We start from the raw sequence: 23,748 nt of genomic DNA on the forward strand, positions 1-23,748 counted from the left end.
CTGGAGCGGTGCTGGGGCAGGGGATGGGGTGGGGTGGGGTGTAATAGGGTGGGATTCAGCCCTGGAGAGGTGCTAGGGCAGGGGACGGGATGGGGTGGGATGGGATGGGATGAGATGAGATGGGATGGAATAGGATGGAGTGGGATGGGATGGGATGGGATGGATGCAGCCCTGGAGCGGGGCTGGGGCAGAGTCTGGGGTGGGATGGCATGAGATGGCATGAGATGGTATGGGATGGGATGTAGCCCTGGAGCGGTGCTGGGGCAGGGAATGGGATGGAGTGGGATGGGATGAGATGGGATGGGATGGGATTCGGTGGGATGGGATGGAATGGGATGGATGCAGCCCTGGAGCGGGGCTGGGGCAGGGGCTGGGGTGATGCCGGGACACCGGGGCAGCTCGGGCTCGGTCTCCGCCCGCCGCCGGCGGCAGCAGCATCATCCCCCCGCTCCCTCCTCCTCCTCCTCCTCCCGCCGATTCCCTTCCTTTCCTCCCCGACGGGGGAGGAGCCGCCCGCGCACAAAACCACCCGCCCGGAGCCTCGGGCCCCGCAGCGGCTCCGGCACCGGCTGCTGCCCGGGGGGACAGGGGGGGATCGGTGTCGGGGAGGACGGGGGGCTCCGGGGCTGCAGCGGCGGGACCCGGCGGGGCGGGGGGAGCACGGGAGGAGCCCGGCGCGGCGGGGAGGGGAGAAATCGGGGGGACCCCGGCGGGGCTCGGGGGCTGCAGCGGGGAGACCCTGGCGGGGGTCGGGGGGCACTCGGCGGGGCGGGAGGGGGTCGGCGTTGGGGGAGGGTCTCCGGGGCAGGACGGGGGCTGCGGCGGGGGGACCCCGGGGGGACTCGAGGGGACCTCGGCGGGGCTCGGGGCGGGGGGCAGCGCTTCGGGGTAGGGGGGACTCGGTGCCGCGGGCAGCGCCGTGGGACCGGGGGGTCTCGGTGGGAGCCCCATGGGACGGGGAGGGGGTGTCGGTGGGAGCCCCTCGGGGCGGGGGGGTCTCGGTGCCGGGGGCGGCGCTTCGGGACCGAGAAGTCTCGGTGGGAGCCCCGTGGGACGGGGGGGAGATCTCGGTACGGGCCCCGCGGGGCGGGGGGACCGCGGCGCCGGGGGAAGGTCTGCAGGGCGGGGCGGGGGCTGCACCGGGGGAACCCCGGAGGGTCCCGGTGCCGGGGGCAGCCCCGGGGGGCGGGGGGGTGTCGGCGCCGGGGGAAGGTCTGCGGGCCGGGGGGGTGTCGGAGGGGACCCCTCGGGCCGGGGGGCTCTCGGCGGGGGCCGCTCGGGGCGGCGGTCGCTGCGGGCTCTGGGCAGCCTGGCGGGGCGGCTGCTGCGCTCCTGGTCGCGGCTGCCCGTTCCCCGCGGGCGGCGCCGCTCGGGGCCGGAGGAGGACGATGACGGGGGGTTCCGGGGGTTCGGGGGGGGCGGGCAGCGGCGGGCGGTGCCGGGGGGCGGAGCGGGGCCCGAGCGGCCGCCGGGAGCGCAGGGGCTGCGCAACCACGGCAACACCTGCTTCATGAACGCGGTGGTGCAGTGCCTGAGCCACACGGCGCCGCTGGCAGAGCGGTTGGCGCTCGGCAGGTTCCGCGGAGCCCGGGCCGAGGTCACCCGGCGGCTGGCGGCCCTCGTGAGGGCGCTCTGGACCCGCCGCTACAGCCCGCGCCTCTCCGCGGAGTTCAAGGTACCGGCCCCGAGCCGCATCCTTCCCCCGAGCATCCTCTTCCCGCATCCATCCATACCCCCGCATCCTTCCCCCGAGCATCCTCTTCCCGCATCCATCCATACCCCCTCATCCTTCTCCAGAGCATCCTCTTCCCGCATCCGTCCATACCCCCGCATCCTTCCCCAGAGCATCCTCTTCCCACATCCATCCATACCCCCACATCCTTCCCGCAAGCATCCTCTTCCTGCATCCATCCTATCCCCTGCATCCATCCCCCGAGCATCCTCTTCCCGCATGCATCCTCACCCCCTGCATCCTTCTCCCGAGCATCCTCTTCCCGCATCCATCCGTCCCCCTGCATCCATTCACTTGCATCCATCCATCCCCCCGCATCCATCCTCCCCGTATCCATCCTCTCCCCACATCCATCCTTTCCTCCCCTACATCCATCCATCCCCTGCGCATCCAGACACAGCAACCTCGGCATCCCCAGAGCTCCCCGGGTTCCGAGAGCCCCAGCACCCACCGGCACCCCCTGTCCCTCCTGTCCCAGCGTCTCCCATCGATCAGCGGCATCCTCAGAGTCTCTTGGCACACAGAGCTTCCCAGCCCTCCCAAGCACCCTCTGGTTGGCGTCCCCTGTCCCCAGTGCTCCTTGGCACCCCTAAGTGCCCACCAGCACCCCCTGTCCCCAATCCTCCCTGTCCCCACTTGTCCTTAGTGCCCCCAAGCGCCCACTGGCACCCTCGGCACTCCCTTCGTCCTCAAGGACCCGCTGACACCCCCTGTTCCCACGTCCTCCCAACAACCTCCGGCATCCCCTGTGCCCCCACCTCGCAGCGCCCATCTGCAGCCCCCTACTGCCAGCATCCCCTGTTCCCAGACCTCCAGGTCCCCCCCAGCACCTCGTGCCCCCAGTGCCCAGCCACAACCCCTACTGCCAGCACCCTTCGGCACCTCCCATGGCCCTCAGCACCCCTCAGTGCCCCCCAGCACCTCCTGCCCTGTCCTCCTCATGGCCCTCGCCCTCCCCTGCCAGACACCCACAGCCCTGCCCCGCCGCTGTCTGGGCTGCCTTTTCCTGAGCCCTGACCGCCCTTGAGGGGGTTTCTCCCCAGCTCCGGCCACGCCACAGAATGCTGAGGGTGGGCATGATGCTACCTGTGGGGGTGTCACCGTGGGAGCCCATCCTGGTGACCTCAGGCCCCATCACGGAGTGTGTGTCGCATCCCTGTGGGGCACATGGCAGCGTGCTTTGTGCTGTGCCCAGCGTGGGGACAGGGCGTGGGGTGTATGGCAGTGCCCGTGCTCAGGGATGCGTGCCCACGGGGTGACATCTCCCGAGGGATGCAATGCTGCTGTTAAAACCGCTGCTGCGGTTGCGAGGAGCTGCTGGGAAGTGAGGCTGCTCCCTGCTTCAGGGTTTCTGGCAGCGTCTGCGGGTCCTGTGTGGGCAGGGGTTGGGGTACCCTCTGCATGGCCCCCCTTTCCCGAGGGGATCTGCCTGGAGGGTGGCAGCGCCCGCCCTGCTGGGATGCGGTGCGTGCTCCTGGCATGCGGGGTGCTCAGTGCCTTTCATCTTCTTGTAGCAAAGTAACCAGCCAGGCACATTTCCATGCCCTCTGCTCCCAAGCACCCCACTTCCTTATGCACAAAGCCAAAAAAGCAACCCCAAACCCTCCAGCATTCCCGTTGAGTTGTTCCTTCCACCGGTGGTTGTCTGCATCTTCCATGAATTTCACCTTATTTTTAATATGTGCCTTTAAAATAAGAGCTGAGGCTGTGCTGGTTTTGCTGGAAGCCCATCCGCGGTGGCCTTGCTCCTCCTGCCCAGTGGGGTGCTGGTGCTCCTGGCAGAGAGGAGAGTGGGGCTGGCGGCAAGCAGGGCTGACGTGATGGTGGGTCCTGGTGATGCTGGAGGTCTGGCTCCATCCTGGAAGATGCCAGTGTGCTGCATCAGCTGGTTCAAATCCATACAGGTGGTCCAGGTTTCTTCCTTCTGATGCTGGAGTCTCCCAAAATTGTCCTTGCCTCTTCAGCTCCGGCTGCTGCCATCCCGGAGTCAGCAATGGGTCCTGAGGGGCCCCTAGCTCTGCCTTTCAAGGTGGTCTTGCAGGGAGCAGGATTCCCATCCTGCTTTTTTGGGCTCAGAGCCCCATCCTGGCTCTATTCAGGGCAGAGATGTGACCCCAGCGCAGGACTGCCAGGCTGGGAGCGGGCAAGGGACCCCCGTGGGTGCCATCCAGAGGGGGCTCAGAATGGGGAGACCCCTCTAAGCTGGCAGCGCTGCCTCGCCAGCCCCCCCCTGCATGGCACGGGGCACCCGCCTGGGTCCCATCCTGGCTCACAGCCCCTTTCTTCAGCCCCACAGAATTCCCAGCCCTATTCTCCCCTACAGGAACCCCTTGTAAGGGCATTGCTGCTTGCCTGACAACAAAATTAGCACTAATTAGCCAAAACACTGGGAGGCGGGCAGTGGCTTGGTGGGGCCAGGCAGAGGGTCCCAGTGCTGGGTTGCGGGACAGGTGGATGCTCCTGCTGCTGGCACGGAGACCTGGGCTTTGGGGGTAGAGGGGGGATCGCGATGGTTTCATCACCCTCGTGTCTGCTCCGAGGGGAAGGTGAGAGGAGAAGGAGATGGGGGATGCTCTGGGGAGCCCCTGTGGGGCTGGGAGAAGGAGGAGAGGGGGTGAGTGTGGGGCAGCCTCGTGCAGGGGGATCTGGTAGGGCTTTGAGCAGAGGCACAGAGCCTGGTAGGGCAGGGAGCACCCCCAGCCCAGCGTTGCCCTCTGAGGGTTGGCAGGGACCTCCAGCACGTGGCTTCATCGAGAACATTGCTGGTGCCCTCCCTGGCCTCACCTGCTCTACTTCAGTCGGAGGATGCTGAGTGCCGGCTCCAACGGGCCGTGCATCCTGCATTTTGGGATGCAGGAGGTTTGCCCCTGCCAGCGCAGGCAGGGAGGGCAGGGCTGGCAGCCCCCCCACCCATCTGCTGGACTGCATGAAGAGCCTTTGGCTCTTCTAGGGCCTCGTGGATGAGCTGCCAATGTCTCCTGGCAGGGGAAACTGAGGCATGGGGAGGTGCTGGGCTGCTGGTGGTGGTGGGACAGCACATGCCAGCAGGGCCTGGGGGAGAGCTGCTGCATGCCAAGAAATCCCAGTGCTGGGAATTGCTTTCCCCTGGCTGTTGCACCAAGGTGATGCTCTCAGGGCATGCGGTGTGGGTGGTTCTGGTGGATCCCCATGGGCTGCGCTTACCCAGATGGGTTTGTTGGGGTGTGCCCTTTCCCCTCTACCTCAGCAAGCTGTCTCCTTGTGGCCTCATCCTGTCAGCTGAAAGATGTGCCTCCACAGTGACGGCCACAGAGCTGCTGTCTTGGCTCTGTGTGCGGGTATCCCCACTGACCTGGTGTCCCTGGGGTGGCTCTGGTGTCCCTGCAGAAGCCAGACAGGAGCAGATGCTGCTGTAGGCAGGAAGCAGAGATGGGTTCTCCTGATGGATACTAATGATCCAGCTGCTCATTAGTGCCAGGCAGGTGGCCGGGGGCTCAGCACTGTCCCTGCCTATCTCTTGCAGAACATCGTCTCCAAGCACAGCGCACAGTTCCGTGGCAACGCACAGCACGACGCCCTCGAGTTCCTGCTCTGGCTGCTGGACCGCCTGCATGAGGACCTGGGCGCCACGTCCCCTACCCAGCAGCCCCACGTCCCCGAGGAGGTGGGTGGCCCCCGTGGGAATGACGCACACCCTGGCTCATGGGGGACTGGAGAAATGAAGATGTCCTGGGAGGGGATGAGCTAGAGTTGTCCCCTCCATCCTTGTGTGGGATGGGGAGCAGTGATGTCGTTTGCGATGAGGCTGGAATTGTCCCCTCCATCCCGATATGAGGTGGGGGTGATTTGGTTTGTGGGGAGGCTGGAGTTGTCCCCTCCATCCTTGTGTGGGATGGAGAGCGGGTGATGTGGTTTGCCGTGAAGCTGGAGTTGTCCCCTCCATGGGTGATGTGGTTTGCGGGGAGGCTGGAGTTGTCCCCTCCATCCTGGTATGGGATGGGGAAGCGGGTGTTGTGGTTTGGAGGGATGCTGGCAGGCTCTGGGTGCAGGAGTGCTGGGAGAGTGTGGGGGTGTCAGCAGGAGCCCATCTGACTGAGCCCCCCCAGTGCTGGTGGGCACCCTGGTTCTTGGGGTACCTCAGTCAGGAGGACATCCAGCCCCCCTCCTTCCCTGCCTCCAGCCAATCCCCCTGTAATTACAGCACTTGGTGGCTTTACTGCTGTCAAAATGAGTAATTAAGTCTCCCTCCTCCTCACCTGTCCCTGTCCCTGCCTGTTGCCTCTGCCTGGGGCAGCCCTGGGGCTTCCAGCCCTTCTTGACACACTGAGAGAGTTGGGGTTGTTCAGCCTGGAGAAGGCTGTGGGGAGACCTTAGAGCAGCTTCCAGTGCTGAAAGGGGCTCCAGGAAAGCTGGGGAGGGGCTCTGGGTCAGGGAGTGCAGGGAGAGGACAAGGGGAAATGGCTTTAAAATGAAAGGGGGAGGATTAGACTGGATATTAGAAAGAAATTCTTCACAATTAGGGTGGGGAGGCCCTGGCCCAGGTTGCCCAGAGCAGTGGTGGCTGCCCCATCCCTGGAGGTGTTCAAGGCCAGGTTGGATGGGGCTTGGAGCAACCTGATCCAGTGGGAGGTGTCCCTGCCCATGGCAGGGGATGGAACTGGATGGGCTTTGAGGTCCCTTCCAACCCAAACCATTCCATGATTCTGTGATTCTTGGCTGGGGGGGCTGCAGCCATCTCCGCACTGAGCTGAGCTGTTCTCAGCCCTGCCCACCTTTCCCTGGAGGTGCGTAGTTCCTCCAGGAGTTTGGGGCAGTCTGGAAGCCGGCAGCTCCCCTTGCGTGCTTGTTAAATGCGAGGTGCCAACAGCTGCCATGGGCTGTGGCGTGACGCCTGCCGTGCCCTGGGCTGCCCGTGCTGGAGGCAGTGCCCGTGCTGGAGGCACCCTGGCAGTGCGCAGGGTGCCTGCTTGGCTCCAGGGACCTCTGTGCCCCTCCGGCATCCTTCCTTTGGCTTAGCCTCCCCCAGCGCCTCACGACACTCAGCCTTCTTGGTGGTACCACCCAAGTGGCATCCTTGTGCCTGGGTCCCTGGGGAAGGGGTGCCCTGTGGAGGTTTTGAGCCTGAATAAGTGGCTTTGGAAGATCTGGATGGAGCCGGGCACACCTGTGCCCATCCTGGGTTTGGTCCTGGTTTTCAGTAGTTCAGGCTGGGGAAGGAGGGCTTGTGCAGGTAACGAAGGATGGGGATGGTGGGGACGGTTTGCTCTTGGTCAAGCCCGTGTTGAGGCTCAGGGACCAGGGGAGCTGAGCTGGTGGAAGGCAGAAGACGAGGAGGTTGGTGGTCCAGGGCATGGAGCCAGGCAGGCTGGAGGGGTGGAAGCACTGTCCTGGCTGTTTGATGGGTGCCCACTAGGTGTCTGTCCTGGACCCCAGTGGGCTCTGGGGTGGGTGGGGACCGAGGCTTGGCTGACAGGAGGGCTGGAGGAGGAGTTGTGGGTTTTGAGAGCATTTAGGGGTCTGTGTGGGGCACAAACACTGTCCAGGTCCCCAGGTGCCACACCAGATGGACCCTGGCCCTAGGCAGACCAGAAGGACATGTCAGGCTCAGCAGGACCGGCTGCTAGCGTATGGCATGAGGAAAATCCACATCCTGGCCAAATACCTCATTGATTTTCAATCTTACTCATTGTGACACCAAAACCACCTCATCTCACCCCAAACCAGCTCAGTTCCTTCTGTGAAGTCTCTTCTGCCATCGGGCTCTGCGTAGGACAGGGTGAAGCTGGTGGCTCCCATCCCCTGAGTGTGGGGATGGAGGACCCTGTGGTTCCCAGGGCAGGGAGGTGACTCCAATCACACAGGTCTGGCTGTGTGACACTGTTGCATCGTAGCATCCCTGTTCCCTACAGAATGGAGCAGAGGAACCGGCTCCTCTTGGCTTCTCTTAGGTGCAGGGCATGTCCCGCCTCCCCCAGCTGGTGCTGGTGTCCCCTCTGCTCCTCTCTTGCGAGACTCCACCTGCAGCCCTGCATCCAGTTCTGGAATCCCTCACACAGGAGGGACATGGAGCTGTTGGAGCAAGCACCTCCCATATAAGGACCGGGTTGTTCAGCCTGGAGAGGAGAAGGGACTCCTTAGGGCAGCATCCAGTACTGAAAGGGGCTCCAGGAAAGCTGGGGAGGGGCTCTTGATCAGGGAATGCAGGAATAGGACAAAGGGAATTGGCTTTGAAATGAAAGGGGGAAGATTTAGACTGGATATTAGGAAGAAATTCTTCACAGTGAGGGTGGGGAGGCCCTGGCCCAGGTTGCCCAGAGCAGTGGCGGCTGCCCCATCCCTGGAGGTGTTCAGGCCAGGTTGGATGGAGCTTGAAGCCCCCTGATCCAGTGGGAGGTGTCCCTGCCCATGGCAAGGGATTGGAACTGGATGGGCTTTGAGGTCCTTTCCAACCCAAACCGTTCTATGATTCTCTGATCCTGTGAACATGCTGATGCTCCATCTCCAATGAGCATCCACCACGGCAGCTGGCTCAGCCGAGGACCTCACTTGAGCCAGGCAGAGAAGGACTAAGAGCATGAGGGTGGTGAGTGGGTGGAGGTGAGCAGAGAGGTGAGGATGGTGAGCAGGGTGTGTCCCCACTCTGCCTGCCTCACACTGGAGAAAGCCTTGGGACCAACCAAACCATGTTTTTATTACTGAGACAAATCAAACCATGCAAGGAACCTGCAGGGCGCGGCAGCATCACCTTCAGTTCATCCTTGTGCCCTGGGGACACCAAAGCTGGGCTGGGGACACGTCACCAAACTGTGAGGTGTGGAGGGTCACCCCAGCACCTCACTCATCTGCTTGTCTCGTGTCCCCATAGCCCGGTGAGGATGGGAGTGGCGATGCCAGCAGCTCCCCACCAGCCGACCAGCATCCCGGCGGGCAGAGCTTTGTGCAGAGCCACTTCCAGGCACAGTACAGGTGAGCAGGGAGGGCCAGATCCTGCCTGGCTGGTGGCTTCACCTGCCTGCAAGCGCTGGGCAGCAGAGGGGCTCAGAGCACCTTGTGCAAGGCAGTGGTGGAGTCTCCTTCCCTGGTGGGGCTCAAGAAGTGTGTAGATGGGGCACTAAAGGATGTGGTTTAGCAAGCACAGTGGGGTTGGGCTGACACTTAGACTGGATGAGCTGGGAGGTCTTTTTCAACCTTAATGATTCCATGATTTTACTCTGGCTTCTGTAGCATCAGTAACTCCAGGCACCCTTGTTAGGTTTCAGAGTGAACAGGCTGTTGGGCTGGGCGGGTGGGTATGGACTGCGGTGCCTCACCCTGGCAGGAGGTTGTGGAGACCCTGTGTGATGCTGGGCCCATCCAAGCCCTGTGGGATGCGGTACCTGGGATGTGTTACCTGGGATCTGGTAACCAAGATGTGGTACCCAGGGTGCCATACCTGGGATGCGGTACCCAGGGGGTGGTACGTGGGATGCAGTACTCAGGATACGCTACCCCGGGGTGTGGTACCCATGGTGTGATACCAGAGATGCGGTACTGGGAACGTGGTACGTGGCATGTGGTACCCAGGATGTGCTATCTAGGTTGCCTTACCCTGGCTGCGGTACCTGGGATGCGGTACCCGGGATGTAAAGTGCTGCAACCCCGGGGTGGGGATGCTGGGATGCTGTCCCCGCTCCGGTGATGCATCCGAGCTGTCTCACAGGTCCTCCCTGACGTGTCCGCACTGCCTGAAGCAGAGCAACACCTTCGACCCCTTCCTGTGCATCTCCCTGCCCATCCCACTGTGCCAGACCCGGTGAGCTTCACTCCACACCTCCCCAGCCGCTCGCCATCACGGTGAGAGGCATGGCCACAGCCTGGTGGGATTTTGGGTCCAACCAGAGTAATTTGCTTATTTTGGGGTAAATAATTGATATGTGGGGTGGTGGTGGCAGCATGGCGACAGGTGACAGCCAGCGCTGCAGGAGCTGCGTCCGTTGGGTGTTTGCTGTCCCAGAGCTGGAGCTGCTCACCTTGGTGCGGTGTGGTCAGGATTGGCTCTGGGTGTCAGCACGCAGTGGCTGTCCCTGCTGAGGTGTCTGTGTGTCCCCCCGGTGTCCCCAGGGCTCTCAACGTCACGCTGGTGCTACAGCGCGAGCGACAGCGGTTCGTGCGGGTGGGGCTGGCCGTGCCCCTGCTTGGCACCGTGGCTGAGCTGCGGGAGATGGTGGCACGGGAAGGACGCATCCCACCGGAGCAGGTAATGGGGTGAGGGGACACGGGGTGGGGGGACACAGGACCCTCGTCCCAGGACACTGAGGGTGTGGGTGCTGTCCCATAGGTGATCCTGGCCGAGGTGTCCTCGCAGGGCTTCCTGCGCTCCCTGGGTGACACGGAGGAGCTGGGCACTGTGGGGGAGCGGGCTCCCCTCTATGCCTTCCAGCCGCCCCTGGCCCGCCGCACAGGTACTGCCCTGTCCTGATTGGCTGGGAGCGAGGCGTGGGATGCGGGGCGTGGTGGGAGCATCCCCGGGTCTGGAGGGAGGTGGTGGCTCCCCTCACTGGGATTGGTGGGGAGAGGGTCGTGTCTGCTGGGATTGGTCAGCAGCTCTGCACTGGGATTGGAGGGCAGTGGGTGGTGGTCTCTACTGGGACTGATGTGAGGCTGAGACCCTCTGCTCTGATTGGATGGAGTCAGGTGCACTCTGCTCTGATTGGATGGGACAGGTGTGCTCTGCTCTCATTGGATGGAGTAAGGCATGCTCTGTTCTCATTGGATGGAGTAAGGCATGCTGTGCTTTCATTGGATGGAGTAAGGCAGGCTCTGCTCTCATTGGGTGGAGTAAGGCAGGCTCTGCTCTCATTGGGTGGAGTAAGGCATGCTCTACTCTCATTGGATGGAGTAAGGCACACTGTGCTCTCATTGGGTGGAGTAAGGCACGCTCTACTCTCATTGGGTGGAATAAGGCACGCTCTACTCTCATTGGATGGAGTAAGGCATACTCTACTCTCATTGGATGGAGTAAGGCACACTGTGCTCTCATTGGGTGGAGTAAGGCACACTGTGCTCTCATTGGGTGGAATAAGGCACACTCTACTCTCATTGGATGGAGTAAGGCATACTCTACTCTCATTGGATGGAGTAAGGCACACTGTGCTCTCATTGGATGGAGTAAGGCACACTGTGCTCTCATTGGGTGGAGTAAGGCACGCTCTGCTCTCATTGGATGGAGTAAGGCATACTCTGCTCTCATTGGATGGAGTAAGGCATGCTCTGCTCTCATTGGATGGAGTAAGGCATACTCTGCTCTCATTGGATGGAGTAAGGCACGCTCTGCTCTCATTGGATGGAGTAAGGCATACTCTGCTCTCATTGGATGGAGTAAGGCATGCTCTGCTCTCATTGGATGGAGTAAGGCATACTCTGCTCTCATTGGATGGAGTAAGGCACGCTCTGCTCTCATTGGATGGAGTAAGGCACACTGTACTCTCATTGGGTGGAGTAAGGCATACTCTGCTCTCATTGGATGGAGTAAGGCACGCTCTGCTCTCATTGGATGGAGTAAGGCAGGCTCTGCTCTCATTGGACACAGCCTTTCCCACTGTGGTTGGTGCAAAGCCTGGGGACACGGATGCTGTCTGCAGACAGGGACCCTGGGGACCTCTCTGTGGGAGAGAGACCCTGCCCTAATTAACGTGAGCCACTAATTACCCTGGCAGCGTGCCCCCGCAGCCTGCCGGCCTCCCCTGGTGCCCACCTGGAGGTGCCCCGCCTGCCGCCCACTGCTGCCCGCTCCTCCGAGTGCCTGCGCGGGGCGAGCGGACGCATCCTGCTGCTGCTCTGCAACGTGACTACCACAGGCCCGCAGCTCGCCAGGTAACCAATCACCCCACCCTGCCCTGCCTGCGCGTCCTGGTGGCCCTACAGCTGATGTCCCCTCATCCTCAGGTTCGGGCCACCGCTGGTGCTGCGTGAGGAGCGGAGCATCTCCTGGGAGCAGCTCCAGCAGAGCATCCTGTCCCAGCTGCGGGCGCTGCTGCGTGGAGAGGTGCGGGCGCAGGTGAGAAGGGAGGAGCCAAGCGTGGCTGCGGTGGAGTTGTGGTTGACCATGGTGTGTCCATAGGTAGCTGTGGTGCAGCCATGAGTGGCCATGGGGACACCATCACTAGCTATGTTGTCACCAGAGGTGGCCATTGTTGTTACCTTGTGTGATTGTGGCAGCCCTGTGGGTGGTCATGTTGTCACCATGGCTGACTGTGGTATCACCATGGGTAGCCACAGTGTCCCTGTGGGTGCTCATATTGTCATTGTGGAGCTGTTCTTGCTGCCTGGTCACCATGGGCCACCAACAGTGTCACTCTTGATTGCCATTGATATTACCGTGTGTGGTTGTGGTTGCCCTAGGGGTGGTCACGTTTTCACCAGCAGTGGCCAATGTTGTCAACGTGGGTGACCACAGTGTCCCAGTGGTGGCTGTGACGGCCCTCTAGGTGGTTATGTTGTCCTGTGGGTGGCCAGTGGTGTCCCTCTGGCTGGCCATGTTGTCTCGTGGGTGAGCACGTTGGAACTGTGCTTGGCTGCAGGGTCACTGTGGGTGGCCAATGGTGTCACCATGGGTGGTTGTGGTGGCCCTGGGGGTGGCTATGCTGTTGATGCTGGTGGCTGATGGTCATGGTGGGTTGTCACATTGTCCCAAAGCAGTCCAGTGGTGTCACCATAGGCGGCCACAGTGATCCCTGTGAATGGCCGTGGTGTCCCTGTGCCTTGTTGTAGTGCCACTACAGGTGGCCACAGCGTCACCACGGCTGCCTGCAGTGCCACCTAGCTCTCCGGGCAGAGCTGCCCCAGCTCCACCACCCAGGTGCCACCATCCTGGGCACTGGTATCCCCAGCCCACCCCACAGCCACTCTCCCCTCGCAGGGTGCCGGAGCCCTGTTCCGCATCTGCCTGGCCGGGAGCTCGGCCCCCTGCCCCTACCTGTCCCCGCAGGACCCCCGCCCTCTCTGCCACCCCGCCGTTGACAGGTAAGGGACCGCAGGGCACAAATGTCCCCAGGGGGTCCCCTCCTGCCCTGGGGAAGGGCATGGTGTCCCCATGGCTGGGCAGTGTCCTCCTGGGTGGTCGTGGTGTCGCCGTTGCGGATCACAGTGTCCCTGTGGGTGGCCATGGTGTCACCAGGGCTGGATGCGGTGTCCCTGTATATGACCATGGTGTCACTATGGCTGGATGCAGTGTCCCTGTGGGTAGCCGTGGTGTCACCATGGCTGGGCAGTGTCCTCCTGAGTGGTCATGGTGTCCCCACTGCTGATCACAGTGTCCCCATGGGTGGCCATGGTGTCCCCATGGCTGGGCAGTGTCCTCCTGGGTGGTCATGGTGTCGTCATTGCGGATCACAGTGTCCCCGTAGGTGACCATGGTGTCACCATGGCTGGATGCAGTGTCCCTGTGGGTAGCCATGGTGTCCCCGTGGCTGGTCAGTGTACCCATGGGTGGCCATAGTGTCCCCGTGGCTGGTCACAGTGTCCTTGTGGGTGGTCACAATGTCACCATTGCTGATCATAGTGTCCCTGTAGGTGGCCGTGGTGTCCCTGTGTGTGGTTACAGTGCCGCCACGGCTGATCACAGTTCCCTGTGGCTGGTCACCGGCTCACCGTGGGTGGCCACTGGTGTCACCACGGATGGCCACAGTGGTGGTCGCCCCACTACCTGGAGGGTGGGTCTGCAGCCCTGTGTCCCCACCATGGGTGCTGCTTGAGGAGGTGGTGGCCTTCCCTGCCTGCCACCCTTGGGTGGCACGGAGGTGGCCCCGCAGGACAGGGTTCTCGGGGCAGATCTCACGCAGTCCTCGCCCCAGAGCCCTGCGGCTGAGCGGGGCGGGCGGCCCCCCACACGTGAACCTGACGGTGGAGTGGGACCTGAGCACCAAAGAGCGGTGAGTCCCACGCGCCCAGGGGAGGGGACACCCAGCACCCAGGTCCCTCTCCCTGACCGCTCTCGTGTCCCCCGACCTGTGCAGCCTCTTCGGTGACCTCCGGGAGGAGGTGGTGCAGGACGCGGAGAGCGTACGGCTGCAGCAGCAAGCGCACCAGCAGCACAGCTGCACGCTGGACGAGTGCTTCCAGCTCTACACCAAAGAGGAGCAGGTACGGGGCACCCTGCCCTCCCGCTGCCCCTTACTGCCCTCCCTCCCCTTCCCTCTCCCCTTCCCCTGTTCCCTCTCCCCTTTTCTCTCTCTGCCTTTTCCTTTCCCCTCTCTCCCTTTCCCTCTCCCTTTCCACTCTCCCTCTCCCTTCCCCCTCTTCCTCTCCCTTTCCTTTCTCCGTTTTCCCTCTCCCTTTTTCCTCTTCCTTTCCCCCTCTGTCTCTCCCACTCCCTTTCCTCTCTCCCTTTTCCCCTCTCCCTCCCTGTCTCTGTCCCTCTCCCTTTCTCTTCCCCTCTGACTTTCCTCTCTCACTTTCCACCCTCCCTTTTTCCCTCTCCCTTTCCCCTCTCCATCTCTCCCTCTCCCTTTCCTCTATCCCCTTTCCTTTCTCCCTTTTCCCCCTCCCTCTCCCTTCCTCTTCCCTTCTGACTTTCCTCTATCACTTTCCACCCTCCCTTTTCGTCTCTCCCTCTCCCTTTCCCCTCTCCCTTTCCTCTATCCGCTTTCCCCTCTCCCTCTCCCTCTCCCTCTCCCTCTCCCTCTCCCTCTCCCTCTCCCTCTCCCTCTCCCTCTCCCTCTCCCTCTCTCTTCCCCTCTGACTTTCCTCTCTCTCTTTCCACCCTCCCTTTTCCCCTCTCCCTTTCCCCTCTCCCTTTCCTCTATCCTTTCCTCTCTCCCTTTGCCCCTCTCCCTCTCCCTCTCCCTCTCCCTCTCCCTCTCCCTCTCCCCCTCTGACTTTCCTCTCTCCCTTTTCACCCTCCCTTTTCCTCTCTTCCTTCCCCTCTCCCTTTCCCCTCTCTGTCCCTCCCTTTCCCCTCTCCCTTTCCCCTCTCCGTCCCTCCCTTTCCCCTCTCAAACTCTCCCCTCTCCGTCTCTCCCTTCTCCCTCTTTTCCCCTTTCCCCTCTCCCTCTCTCCCCTCTCCCTCTCCCGCTCAGTGTCCGGTGGGTGCCGACGCTGTCCCGTGATTGGCAGCAGTGTCCATGCCCGTGGCCGCTGGTATAACCATGGCTGGTCCCGGTGTGGCCGTGGCGTGTCCCCACGGGCGTCGCGCTGCCCGCGCGCGGCTGTCGCTGTGTTTGGTGCCGGGGTGGCGCTGGGGTCGGGGTGCTGCGGCACAGGTGGCCCCTGCAGCATGGCTGTCCCCAGCTGGCGCCGGACGACGCGTGGCGCTGCCCGCACTGCAAGGTGCCGCAGCGGGGCACGGTGAAGCTCAGCCTCTGGACGCTGCCCGACATCCTCATCATCCACCTCAAGCGGTTCGGGCAGGTGGCCGCGCGCGGGCACAAGCTCAGCACACTGGTGCGCTTCCCGCTGCGGGGGCTCGACATGGCACCCCACATGGCGCAGCGGGGCTGCGCCCCACGGCACCCCCCGAACAGCCCCCGCAATGCCCTCTACGACCTCTACGCCGTCTGCTACCACCACGGCGGCATGCACGGCGGGCACTACACGGGTGAGCGGGGGCACCGCGGGGTGTGCTATGGGGCAGGGTGTGGGGTTTGAGGGGCACCGCAGGGTGTGCTACGGGGCAGGGTGTGCGGTTTGGGGGGCACAGCAGGGTGTGTTATGGGGCAGGGTGTGGGGTTTGGGGGGCACAGCAGGGTGTGTTATGGGGCAGGGTGTGGGGTTTGAGGGGCACCGCAGGGTGTGCTATGGGGCAGGGTGTGGGGTTTGGGGGGCACCGCAGGGTGTGCTATGGGGCAGGGTGTGGGGTTTGGGGGGCACTGCAGGATGTGGGGTTTGGGGGGAACCGCAGGGCGTGCTATGGGGCAGGGTTTGCAATTTGGGGGCACTGCAAGGTGTGCTATGGGGCACAATGGGGGTCTTGGGGGGGACTGTGGGGGCTGTGGGGCAGGTTTTGGGGGGCGCTGCAGCAGCTGTGGGGCACAGCCTGGGCTCAGAGGGTCACCTCGGGGTCACGCGCTGTGGGGCAGCGTATGGGGCTGGGGTCCCTCAGGGCGGTGCTGTGGGGCAAGGAATGGAATTGGGGGGCCCCTCAGGGGCAGCGGCTGTGTCGGAGGACACGCAGGACGGGGTTGTGGGGCGGAGGGGCCGAGCGCTGCCCCGTGCCCGCAGCCTCGTGCCGCAACGCGCTCGACGGGCGCTGGTACCGCTTCGACGACAGCCGCGTGGTGCGAGTGCGGGAGACGGAGCTGCGAGCGCGCAGCGCCTACATCCTCTTCTACCAGCGGCGGGGAACCCCACCTGGACCCCCCGGCACTGGTGAGAGACACCCCCAGCCCAGAACCCCCCGGCAGCAGAGAGAGACCCCTCAGCCCAGACTCCCCAGCATCAGTGAGAGCCCCTCCAGACCCCCCAGCCCAGACCCCCTCTGCACCGGTAAGAGCCCCCCCACTCCCAACCCAGACCCCCCCGGCACTGTTAAGAGCGCCCCCAGCCCAGACCCCCCCAGCCCCAGTGAGAGCCCCCCCATCCCAGACCCCTCTTCCCCCATCCCCTGTTCCCTCTCCCCTTTTCTCTCTCTGCCTCTTCCTTTCCCCTCTCTCCCTTTCCTCTTTCCCTTTCCCTCTCCCTTTCCCCTTTCCCTCTCCCTTCCCCCTCTTCCTCTCCCTTTCCTCTCTCCCTTTTCCCCTCCCCTCTCCGTCTCCCTCCCCCTCCCCCTCTGACTTTCCTCTCTCCCTTTCCACCCTCCCTTTTCCTCTCTTCCTTCCCCTCTCCCTTTCCCCTCTCTGTCCCTCCCTTTCCCCTCTTCCTCTCCCTTTCCTCTCTCCCTTTTCCCCTCTCCCTACCTGCCTCTGTCCCTGCCTCTGTCCCTGTCCCTCTCCCTTCCTCTCCCCCTCTGACTTTCCTCTCTCACTTTCCACCCTCCCTTCCCCCCTCCCTTTTTCCCCTCTCCCTTTCCCCTCTCCGTCTTTCCCTCTCCCTTTCCCCTCTCCCTTTCCTCTCTCCCTTTCCTCTCTCCCTTTCTCCCTCTCCCTTTTCCCCTCTCCCTCTCCCTCTCCCTCTCCCTCTCCCTCTCCCTCTCCCTCTCCCTCTCCCTTCCTCTTCCCTTCCGACTTTCCTCTCTCTTCCTCTCCCTCTCCCTTTCCCCTCTCCCTTTCCTCTATCCCCTTTCCTCTCTCCCTAAGAGCCCCCCCCCTCCCAACCCAGACCCCCCCCCAGCACTGTTAAGAGCCCCCACAGCCCAGACTCCCCCCCCCCAGCACCAGTGAGAGCCCCCCCATCCCAGACCCCTCAGTACTGGTGAGATCCCCCCCAGACTCCCCAACCCAGACCACCCCCTGCACCGGTAAGAGCACCCCAAACCCCAGACACCCCCCTCCGGCACTGGTGAGAGCCCCCCGCAGCCCACACCCCTCCACACCAGTGAGAGCCCCCCCATCCCAGACCCCTCAGTACTGGTGAGATCCCCTCCAGACCCCCCATCCCAGACCCCTCCACACCGATGAGAGCCCCCCTACCCCCAATGCCGACCCCTCTGGCACCAGTGAGAGCCCCCCCTTCAACACAGATCCCCCCACTGGTGAGAGCCCAGACCCCTTCACACCAGTGAGAGCCCCCTCCCCCCAAACATGGACCCCCCCACACCAGTGAGAGCCCCCCCACCTCCTGGACCCCCCCACCCTCCACCCCAGCACCGATGGAGCCCCCCACTACCTACAGGCGTCTGGAGTGTGTGGGTCGGCCCCGGGCACTGCTGCGTGTGTGTGGGGGAACCTCAGAGGTGTGCGTGCATGGAAGGTGTGTGTGCACGCGTGTGCATGGGCTGTGCCGCAGGCAGGGGAGTGCACACACACAGAGCACATTGCCTGCACACGTGGACACGTGTGCACACCCGTGCATGGACAGGACAGCGGGCGCGGGTGTGGATGTGCAGAGCACATGGTGTGTGCACACGTATGCACACTTGTGCATGGGCAGCACAGCGTGCCGAGCACGTGACATGCACATACGGACACACGTACACGCTCATGCACGGACAGGACAGCAGGCAGGGATGTACACACGCATGCAGAGCACATGGACGCACATGCACACCTGTGCACGGACAGGACAGTGTGTACACAGAGCACACTGCATACCCACACAGACACGTATGCACACTTGTGCACGGGCAGCACAGCGGGCAGGGATGTACACACACACACACAGAGCACACGTATGCACAGCCATGGGCAGTACAGCAGGCAGGCACACGCACTGACGCGCGTGCACGCTTGTGGATGGGCTGTGTGGCAGGCAGGTGTGCACACACACAGAGCACACTGCATGTGCACACAGACACGCATGCACAGACAGCATTGCAGGCGGGCACATGCACAGACATGCAAAGCACGCTATGGACACGTACGCACACCCGTGGGTGAACTACAGCCCGCGGGCACGCACACGGTCACGTATGCCCTGGTGTGCGCAGGCAGCAGGCAGGGCCATACGCACACGTGCAGAACACACTGTGTGCACGCGGCATGGATGCACACCCGGGCACGGGCACAGCAGACAGGCATGTACACACACACACACGCGTGTGCAGGCACAGGCAGACACACCCGTGGTCATGCAGCCTCGGCGACTGCTCACATGTGCACATATGTGTGTGTACATATGCAGCACCCGGGCAAGTGCTTGCACATGCACATACATGTGCATACATGCACACAGCACCTGTGTGAGCACTCACGTGTACACGTATGTGTGTGTATAGGCACCCAGGCTGTGCTCACATGTGCACATACACGTGTGGACAGACAGCACTTAGGCTGTGCTCATGTGTGCACATATGTGTGTGTACAGGCATACAGGTGAGTGCTCAGGCATGCACATACGTGTGCATACAGACATGCAGTGCTTGGGCTGTGCTTACACCAGCACATACATGTGCACAGCGAGGTGGGCGTGCAGTCCCGCAGCGCTGCCGGTGCAGACAGCATCGCAGACACTCGCAGCGCACTTGTGCACACACATGTACACGCGTGTGCATCCCGAGGAGTGCCCACCGGTCGCAGTCCCTGCCCACCGCGGCCGAGCACCCTGGGGTGCAGGCACCCAGCCCAGCGCAGCCTCTGCTCCCGGCAGGCTCCCCGGCCTCGCCCTCCGGCCACTGGCTGACCCGTCTGGACACCAGCGCCCCGGACACCCCGGACACCCTGGAGACCTCGGACAGCCCGCCTGGCACTCCTGACGCCCCTGAGAAAGGTGATGCTGATCACCCCCTCTGCACCCCAGCCCCGCATCCTCCTGCTCATTCATATTTGGCTTTGCAGGTGGCTTCGAGGCCAGACCCGTGGTGCGGAGCGTCCAGGGGCGCAGCCTCAGCGCCAGGCTGGCCCCCACCAGTGCCCCCCCCCGCGTTGGACCTCCCCGGTGGTCCTTCTCCATCAAGAGCCGGACGGGGGTCCCGAGGGAACCGGTTCCCTCCCTGGAATTGGGACGGCGACCCCGCTGCACCCGCCGTTCCCTCCTCCCGCTGGGCTCAAGTAGGGAGAGCAGCCCCCCCCTGGCACCCAGCGCCCCCCCCCAGCCTGGCAAGGGGCAAGAAGAGCCCCCCCGCGCCCCCCGCTGTCCCCTGCGTGTGCCCACGCTGCGGCGAGCCGCCAGCACCGTCGTTGAGAGGCCCCCACATCTGCCCCCCAAAAGCCAGAGCAGCCCAGAGCGGGGAGGGGACAGGGGTGTCCCCCCGGCATGGTTGTCCCCTGGTTCTCTGGCCACAGTGTCCTCGCAGGACTTGGCCAACCTCCCCCCGCGCCCCAAAGGCAGCCTGCGGCGCTCGGCCTCGCTGGGCAGGGCTGGTGGGGGGCACCCCCTGCCCACCCTGGGCCCCCCCGGGGCCACCCTGCAGCAGAGACGGCAGCCCGTGGGCTCCCTGCGCTGCGCAGCTGTGCCCGAGTCCAGCTTCTGAACCATGGCTGGTGGGCATCTTCACCTGGAGCGTCTTCAACTCAGGCATCCTCACTGGGAGATCTCAAACTGGGACATCCCCACCTGGAGCACCTTCAGCTTGAGCATCCTGAACCGAGGCTGTCCCAAACTGGGGAAGTCTCAGCCCAAGGGCTCCCGCACCAGTGGATCCCAAAGAAGAGTGTCCCAAAGCAGGGTCAACTGCAACTGGGAACATCCCAACCTGGTGGCATGCCAAACCAGGGCATCCTGACCTGGGGGTCCCTGAACCAGAGGGTCCCAAACCAGGGCACCCCCAAACTGGGGCATCCTCAGCTGGGGCTGTGTCAATCTGGGAGCATCTTTACCTGAGGGCTCCTGAAGCAAAGGATCCCAAAGAAGAATGTGCCAAAGTGGGGTCATCTGCAACTGGGAACATCCCAAACCACAGCATCCCAACCTGGAGGCTGCTGAACCAAAGGCTCCAAAGCCAGAGCATCCCCTCCTGGAGTATTCCCACATGGAATGTCCTCAACTGGGGCTGTTCTGAACCAGGGGCATCTCAACGTGAGGTCTGCTGAAGCAGAGGATTCCAAAGAAGAGTGTCCTAAAGCAGGGTCAACCGCAACTGGGAACATCCCAGCCTGGTGGCATCCCAAACCAGGGCATCCTGACTTGGCCGTTCCTGAACCAGAGGCTCCCAAACTAGGGCCTCTCCACTTGGAGAATCCTCAACTAGGGCTGTGCCAAACTGGAGCATCTCGACTCAAGAGCTCCTTGAACCAGAGGCTTCAAAGAAGAGTGTCCCAAAGCCGGGTCATCTGCAACTGGGAACATCGCAACCTGGTGGCATCCCAAGCCAGGGCATCCTGACCTGGGCGTTCGTCAACCAAACACTCCAAAACCAGGGCATCCGCAAACTGATGGCATCCCAGACTGGGAGAACCTCACACCAGGGCCTCCTAAATCAAACTGTTCTCACCATGGGGCATCCTCGGCATTCCTGCTCGCCTCGCCCTGCCCCTTCCCCGGGAGCAGGCAGGGCTCCCCACCTCTGTCGGCTCGAAGGCGCCACAGTTTTTATTGCACTAGCAGAGTTTTATTCAGAGACACTTTTTGGTTTCTCAAAGGTGATGTTTCGGGGCGCGAATGGGTCCCCCACACCACAGTCTATGCAACATGCAATTCCTCCTGCCAGCTTTTGTATGCGTGGGCTTTGGCTCCACCGCCCTCGGTTTCTATTAAAGACACTGGCGAGGAGCCCGGTGCAGAGCCTGGGGGCAGCGTCCGTCCCAAGGGGTGGAAGAGCTATGTGTCCCATTTGGTGGGGTCCTGGTGCTGTGCCCCAGGGTGGTGGGGATCAGCTTGAGAATCATAAAATGGTTTGGGTTGAAAGGGACCTCAAAGTTCCGTCCCCCACCCTGTCATGGGCAGGGACACCTCCTACTGGACCAGGTTGCTCAAATCCCATCCAACCTGGCCTTGAACACCTCCAGGGATGGAGCAGCCACCACTTCCCCAGGCAACCTGGGCCAGGGCCTCCCCACCACCATTGTGAAGAATTTTTTCCTAATGTCCCATCTAAATCTCTCCCTCCTTCCAATTTAAAGCCATTCCCTTGTCTTGTTACTCCGTACCCTTGGAAATAGCCCCTCCCTGGCTTTCCTGGAGCCCCTTTCAGCACTGGAAGCTGCTCTAAGGTCTCCCTGGAGCCTTCTTGTCTCCAGGCTGAACAACCCCAACTCTCTCAGCCTGTCCTCATACAGGAGGTGCCCCAGCCCTCAGATCACCTCCATTGCCTCCTCTGGACCCATCCCAACAGTTCCACATCCTTCTTATGTTGAAGACTTCAGAACTGGACACAATACTCCAGGTGGGGTTTCATGAGACAGGAATAGAGGGGCGGAATCGCCTCCGTTGACCTGCTGGCCATGCTTCTGATGCAGCCCAGGAAGAGGGCTCGGTGGGGGCAGTGCTGGTCGGGTCCTGCCCCTGAGTAATAGCCAAGCGCCTGGTGGGAGGTCCTGGGCTGGTGGCAGCACTAAGCACCAGAGTTGTGGGACCCTGTGGCCAAGCCCACCGAGGAAGGGGATATTTAGAGAAACTTGGTGCAGTCACAGCGGTGGGCAGGGATGGAGGGGGAGAGGTGGGATGGAGGTGGAGATGGAGATGGAAGAGGTAGGATTGGGGAGGAGCTGAAGGATTTAAGTTGAGGTGGGATTGAGGTGGAGGTGATGGGGATAGAGATGGAGGCAGAGGAGGAGGTGGAAGTCGAAGAGGGGGAAGAGATGAAGGTGGAAGAGACAATCCCCTGCTAGAGGCCCTTCATGTGCCACTGCTGGTGCTGTGGCTGTGACCCTGCTTTGCAGCAGACATCAAATGTGTCTTTGTCACCCACGTGTCACTTAGACAAGCAACAGCCCTGGGCATGGCAGGTTCCCCAGGGCACCCACGGGTGCTGCCCTGCCCTAGTGGTGTTGTGTGGCCGGGGCTGAGGCTTGGCACTGCCACACTGCATGGGTGGCACCACCCCCTGCCTGGCCCCAGCATCCCATGGGGTGAAGGATGTGACATGGGCAGGCTGGGGACCCCCAGAGACGCACCGAGCACAGGCACAGCACCACAGCGGCCCCAAGACCCCCAGATGCCTGCAGGTGTGGTGGCCCAGACATCTTCCCATGCCTTCCCTGGCAGAGGCACCCCTTGCAACATCCCCTCCCCATGCCCCATGGCCACATCCAACCATACCCTGACAAAGTCAGGCCTGGCCCCCACCCTATCCCACCAGGTTGGGAAGCCCCTGGCTCCATACAACCCCTTCCATCCTCGCCCGCAAGCTGCTCAGCCCCAAAACACGGGCAAGGATCTGCTACAACTGGCTAGATGCCCACCAGGATTGGGACCATGCCACATCTGAGGTGGGACCACACGAAGCCTGGCACTGCCCCATCCCGTGGGACCAGGGACAAAGCACAAACCCATCATGTTTATCACCCAGACCCTCATTAAACCCCATTTCCTCCCGACAAGTGTCCTCTGAGAGCCCATGTCCTAAAGCCATCAGTGGACACCAATCCAGGCTGGGACCACCCTAAATCCAGCCCAAGATAGTCCCAAATCTGGGCTGAGATCATCCCAAATCCAAGCAGGGACCACGCAAGCCTTGCCCTGCCCCATCCCATGGGACCAGGACCACGACAACCCACACAGAACAAACACCATCATTTTACCACCCAAACCCTCATTAAAACTGTTTCCTCCAGCAAAGCACCCTCCAAGAGCCCATGTTCTAAATCCATCATTGGGCACCAATCCAGAAAGGAACCACCCCAAATTCAGCCTGAGACAACCCCAAATCTGGGCTGAGATCACCCCAAATCCAGGCTGGGATCACCCCAAGCCTGTTGCTGCCCCATCCCATAGCACCAGGACCATGACAACCTTCAGAAAGCAAAAGCCATCGTTTTATCACCTCCAAGCCCTCACCAAACCTCATTTCCTTCAGCAAAGCACCCCCCGAGTGCCCATGTCCTAAATCTATCAGTGTGCACCAATCTAGGCTGGAACCACTTCAAATCAGGGCTGGAACAACCCCAAATTCAGGCTTAGACCACCCAAATCCAAGCTCACTCCACCCTAAACGCAGGCTGGGACACCTCAAATCCAAGCTCAGACCTCAAATCCAAGCTCAGACCACCCTAAATCCAAGCTGGGACCACCAAGCTGGGACCACCCCAAAACCAAGATCAGACTACTCCAAATCCAGGCTGGGACAACCTCAAATCTAAGCTCAGACCCCAAATCCAGGCTCAGACCTCCCCCAGATCCAAGTTGAGACCACCCCGAATTCAAGCTCAGACCACCCAAAAAGTGGGCTGGGGCCACCCCAAATCCAAGCTCAGACCCCAAATCCAAACTCCAACTACCCCAAACCCAAGCTCAGTCTGCAAATCCAGGCTGAGAACACCCCAAATCCAAGCTGGGACCACCCCACACCCTGTGCTGCCCCATCCCATGGGACCAGGACCCACCGACCCCACCTCATCTCTTCACCACCGCCCTCCCACCACCCCTCAAGC

The 23,748-nt window shown here is 62.3% G+C and overlaps 1 protein-coding gene across 1 annotated transcript; it reads left to right on the plus strand.

Moving 5' to 3' along the window:
* The first annotated feature begins 949 nt into the window (after window positions 1-949).
* On the plus strand, window positions 950-22,342 carry USP43 (ubiquitin specific peptidase 43). Its single transcript, XM_054083672.1, has 15 exons — window positions 950-1,675; window positions 5,235-5,375; window positions 8,577-8,677; window positions 9,411-9,503; window positions 9,812-9,947; window positions 10,029-10,152; window positions 11,407-11,563; window positions 11,636-11,747; window positions 12,609-12,712; window positions 13,543-13,620; window positions 13,705-13,831; window positions 14,978-15,284; window positions 15,908-16,054; window positions 18,869-18,988; window positions 19,057-22,342. The coding sequence occupies exons 1-15, from the start codon at window positions 950-952 to the stop codon at window positions 19,689-19,691; spliced, it is 3,108 nt and encodes a 1,035-aa protein (XP_053939647.1). The 3' UTR covers window positions 19,692-22,342.
* Window positions 22,343-23,748: the final 1,406 nt, after the last annotated feature.

The sequence above is a fragment of the Cuculus canorus genome, chromosome 18, assembly GCF_017976375.1.
Source record: "Cuculus canorus isolate bCucCan1 chromosome 18, bCucCan1.pri, whole genome shotgun sequence".
Lineage (NCBI taxonomy): Eukaryota > Metazoa > Chordata > Aves > Cuculiformes > Cuculidae > Cuculus > Cuculus canorus.

Coding starts and splice junctions, on each gene's coding strand:
- USP43 (XM_054083672.1), top strand. CDS start 950: ATGGGACGGGGAGGGGGTGTCGGTGGGAGCCCCTCGGGGCGGGGGGGT. Junction 5,376..8,576: donor AGCCCCACGTCCCCGAGGAG/GTGGGTGGCCCC, acceptor GTGTCCCCATAG/CCCGGTGAGGATGGGAGTGG. Junction 8,678..9,410: donor CACTTCCAGGCACAGTACAG/GTGAGCAGGGAG, acceptor GCTGTCTCACAG/GTCCTCCCTGACGTGTCCGC.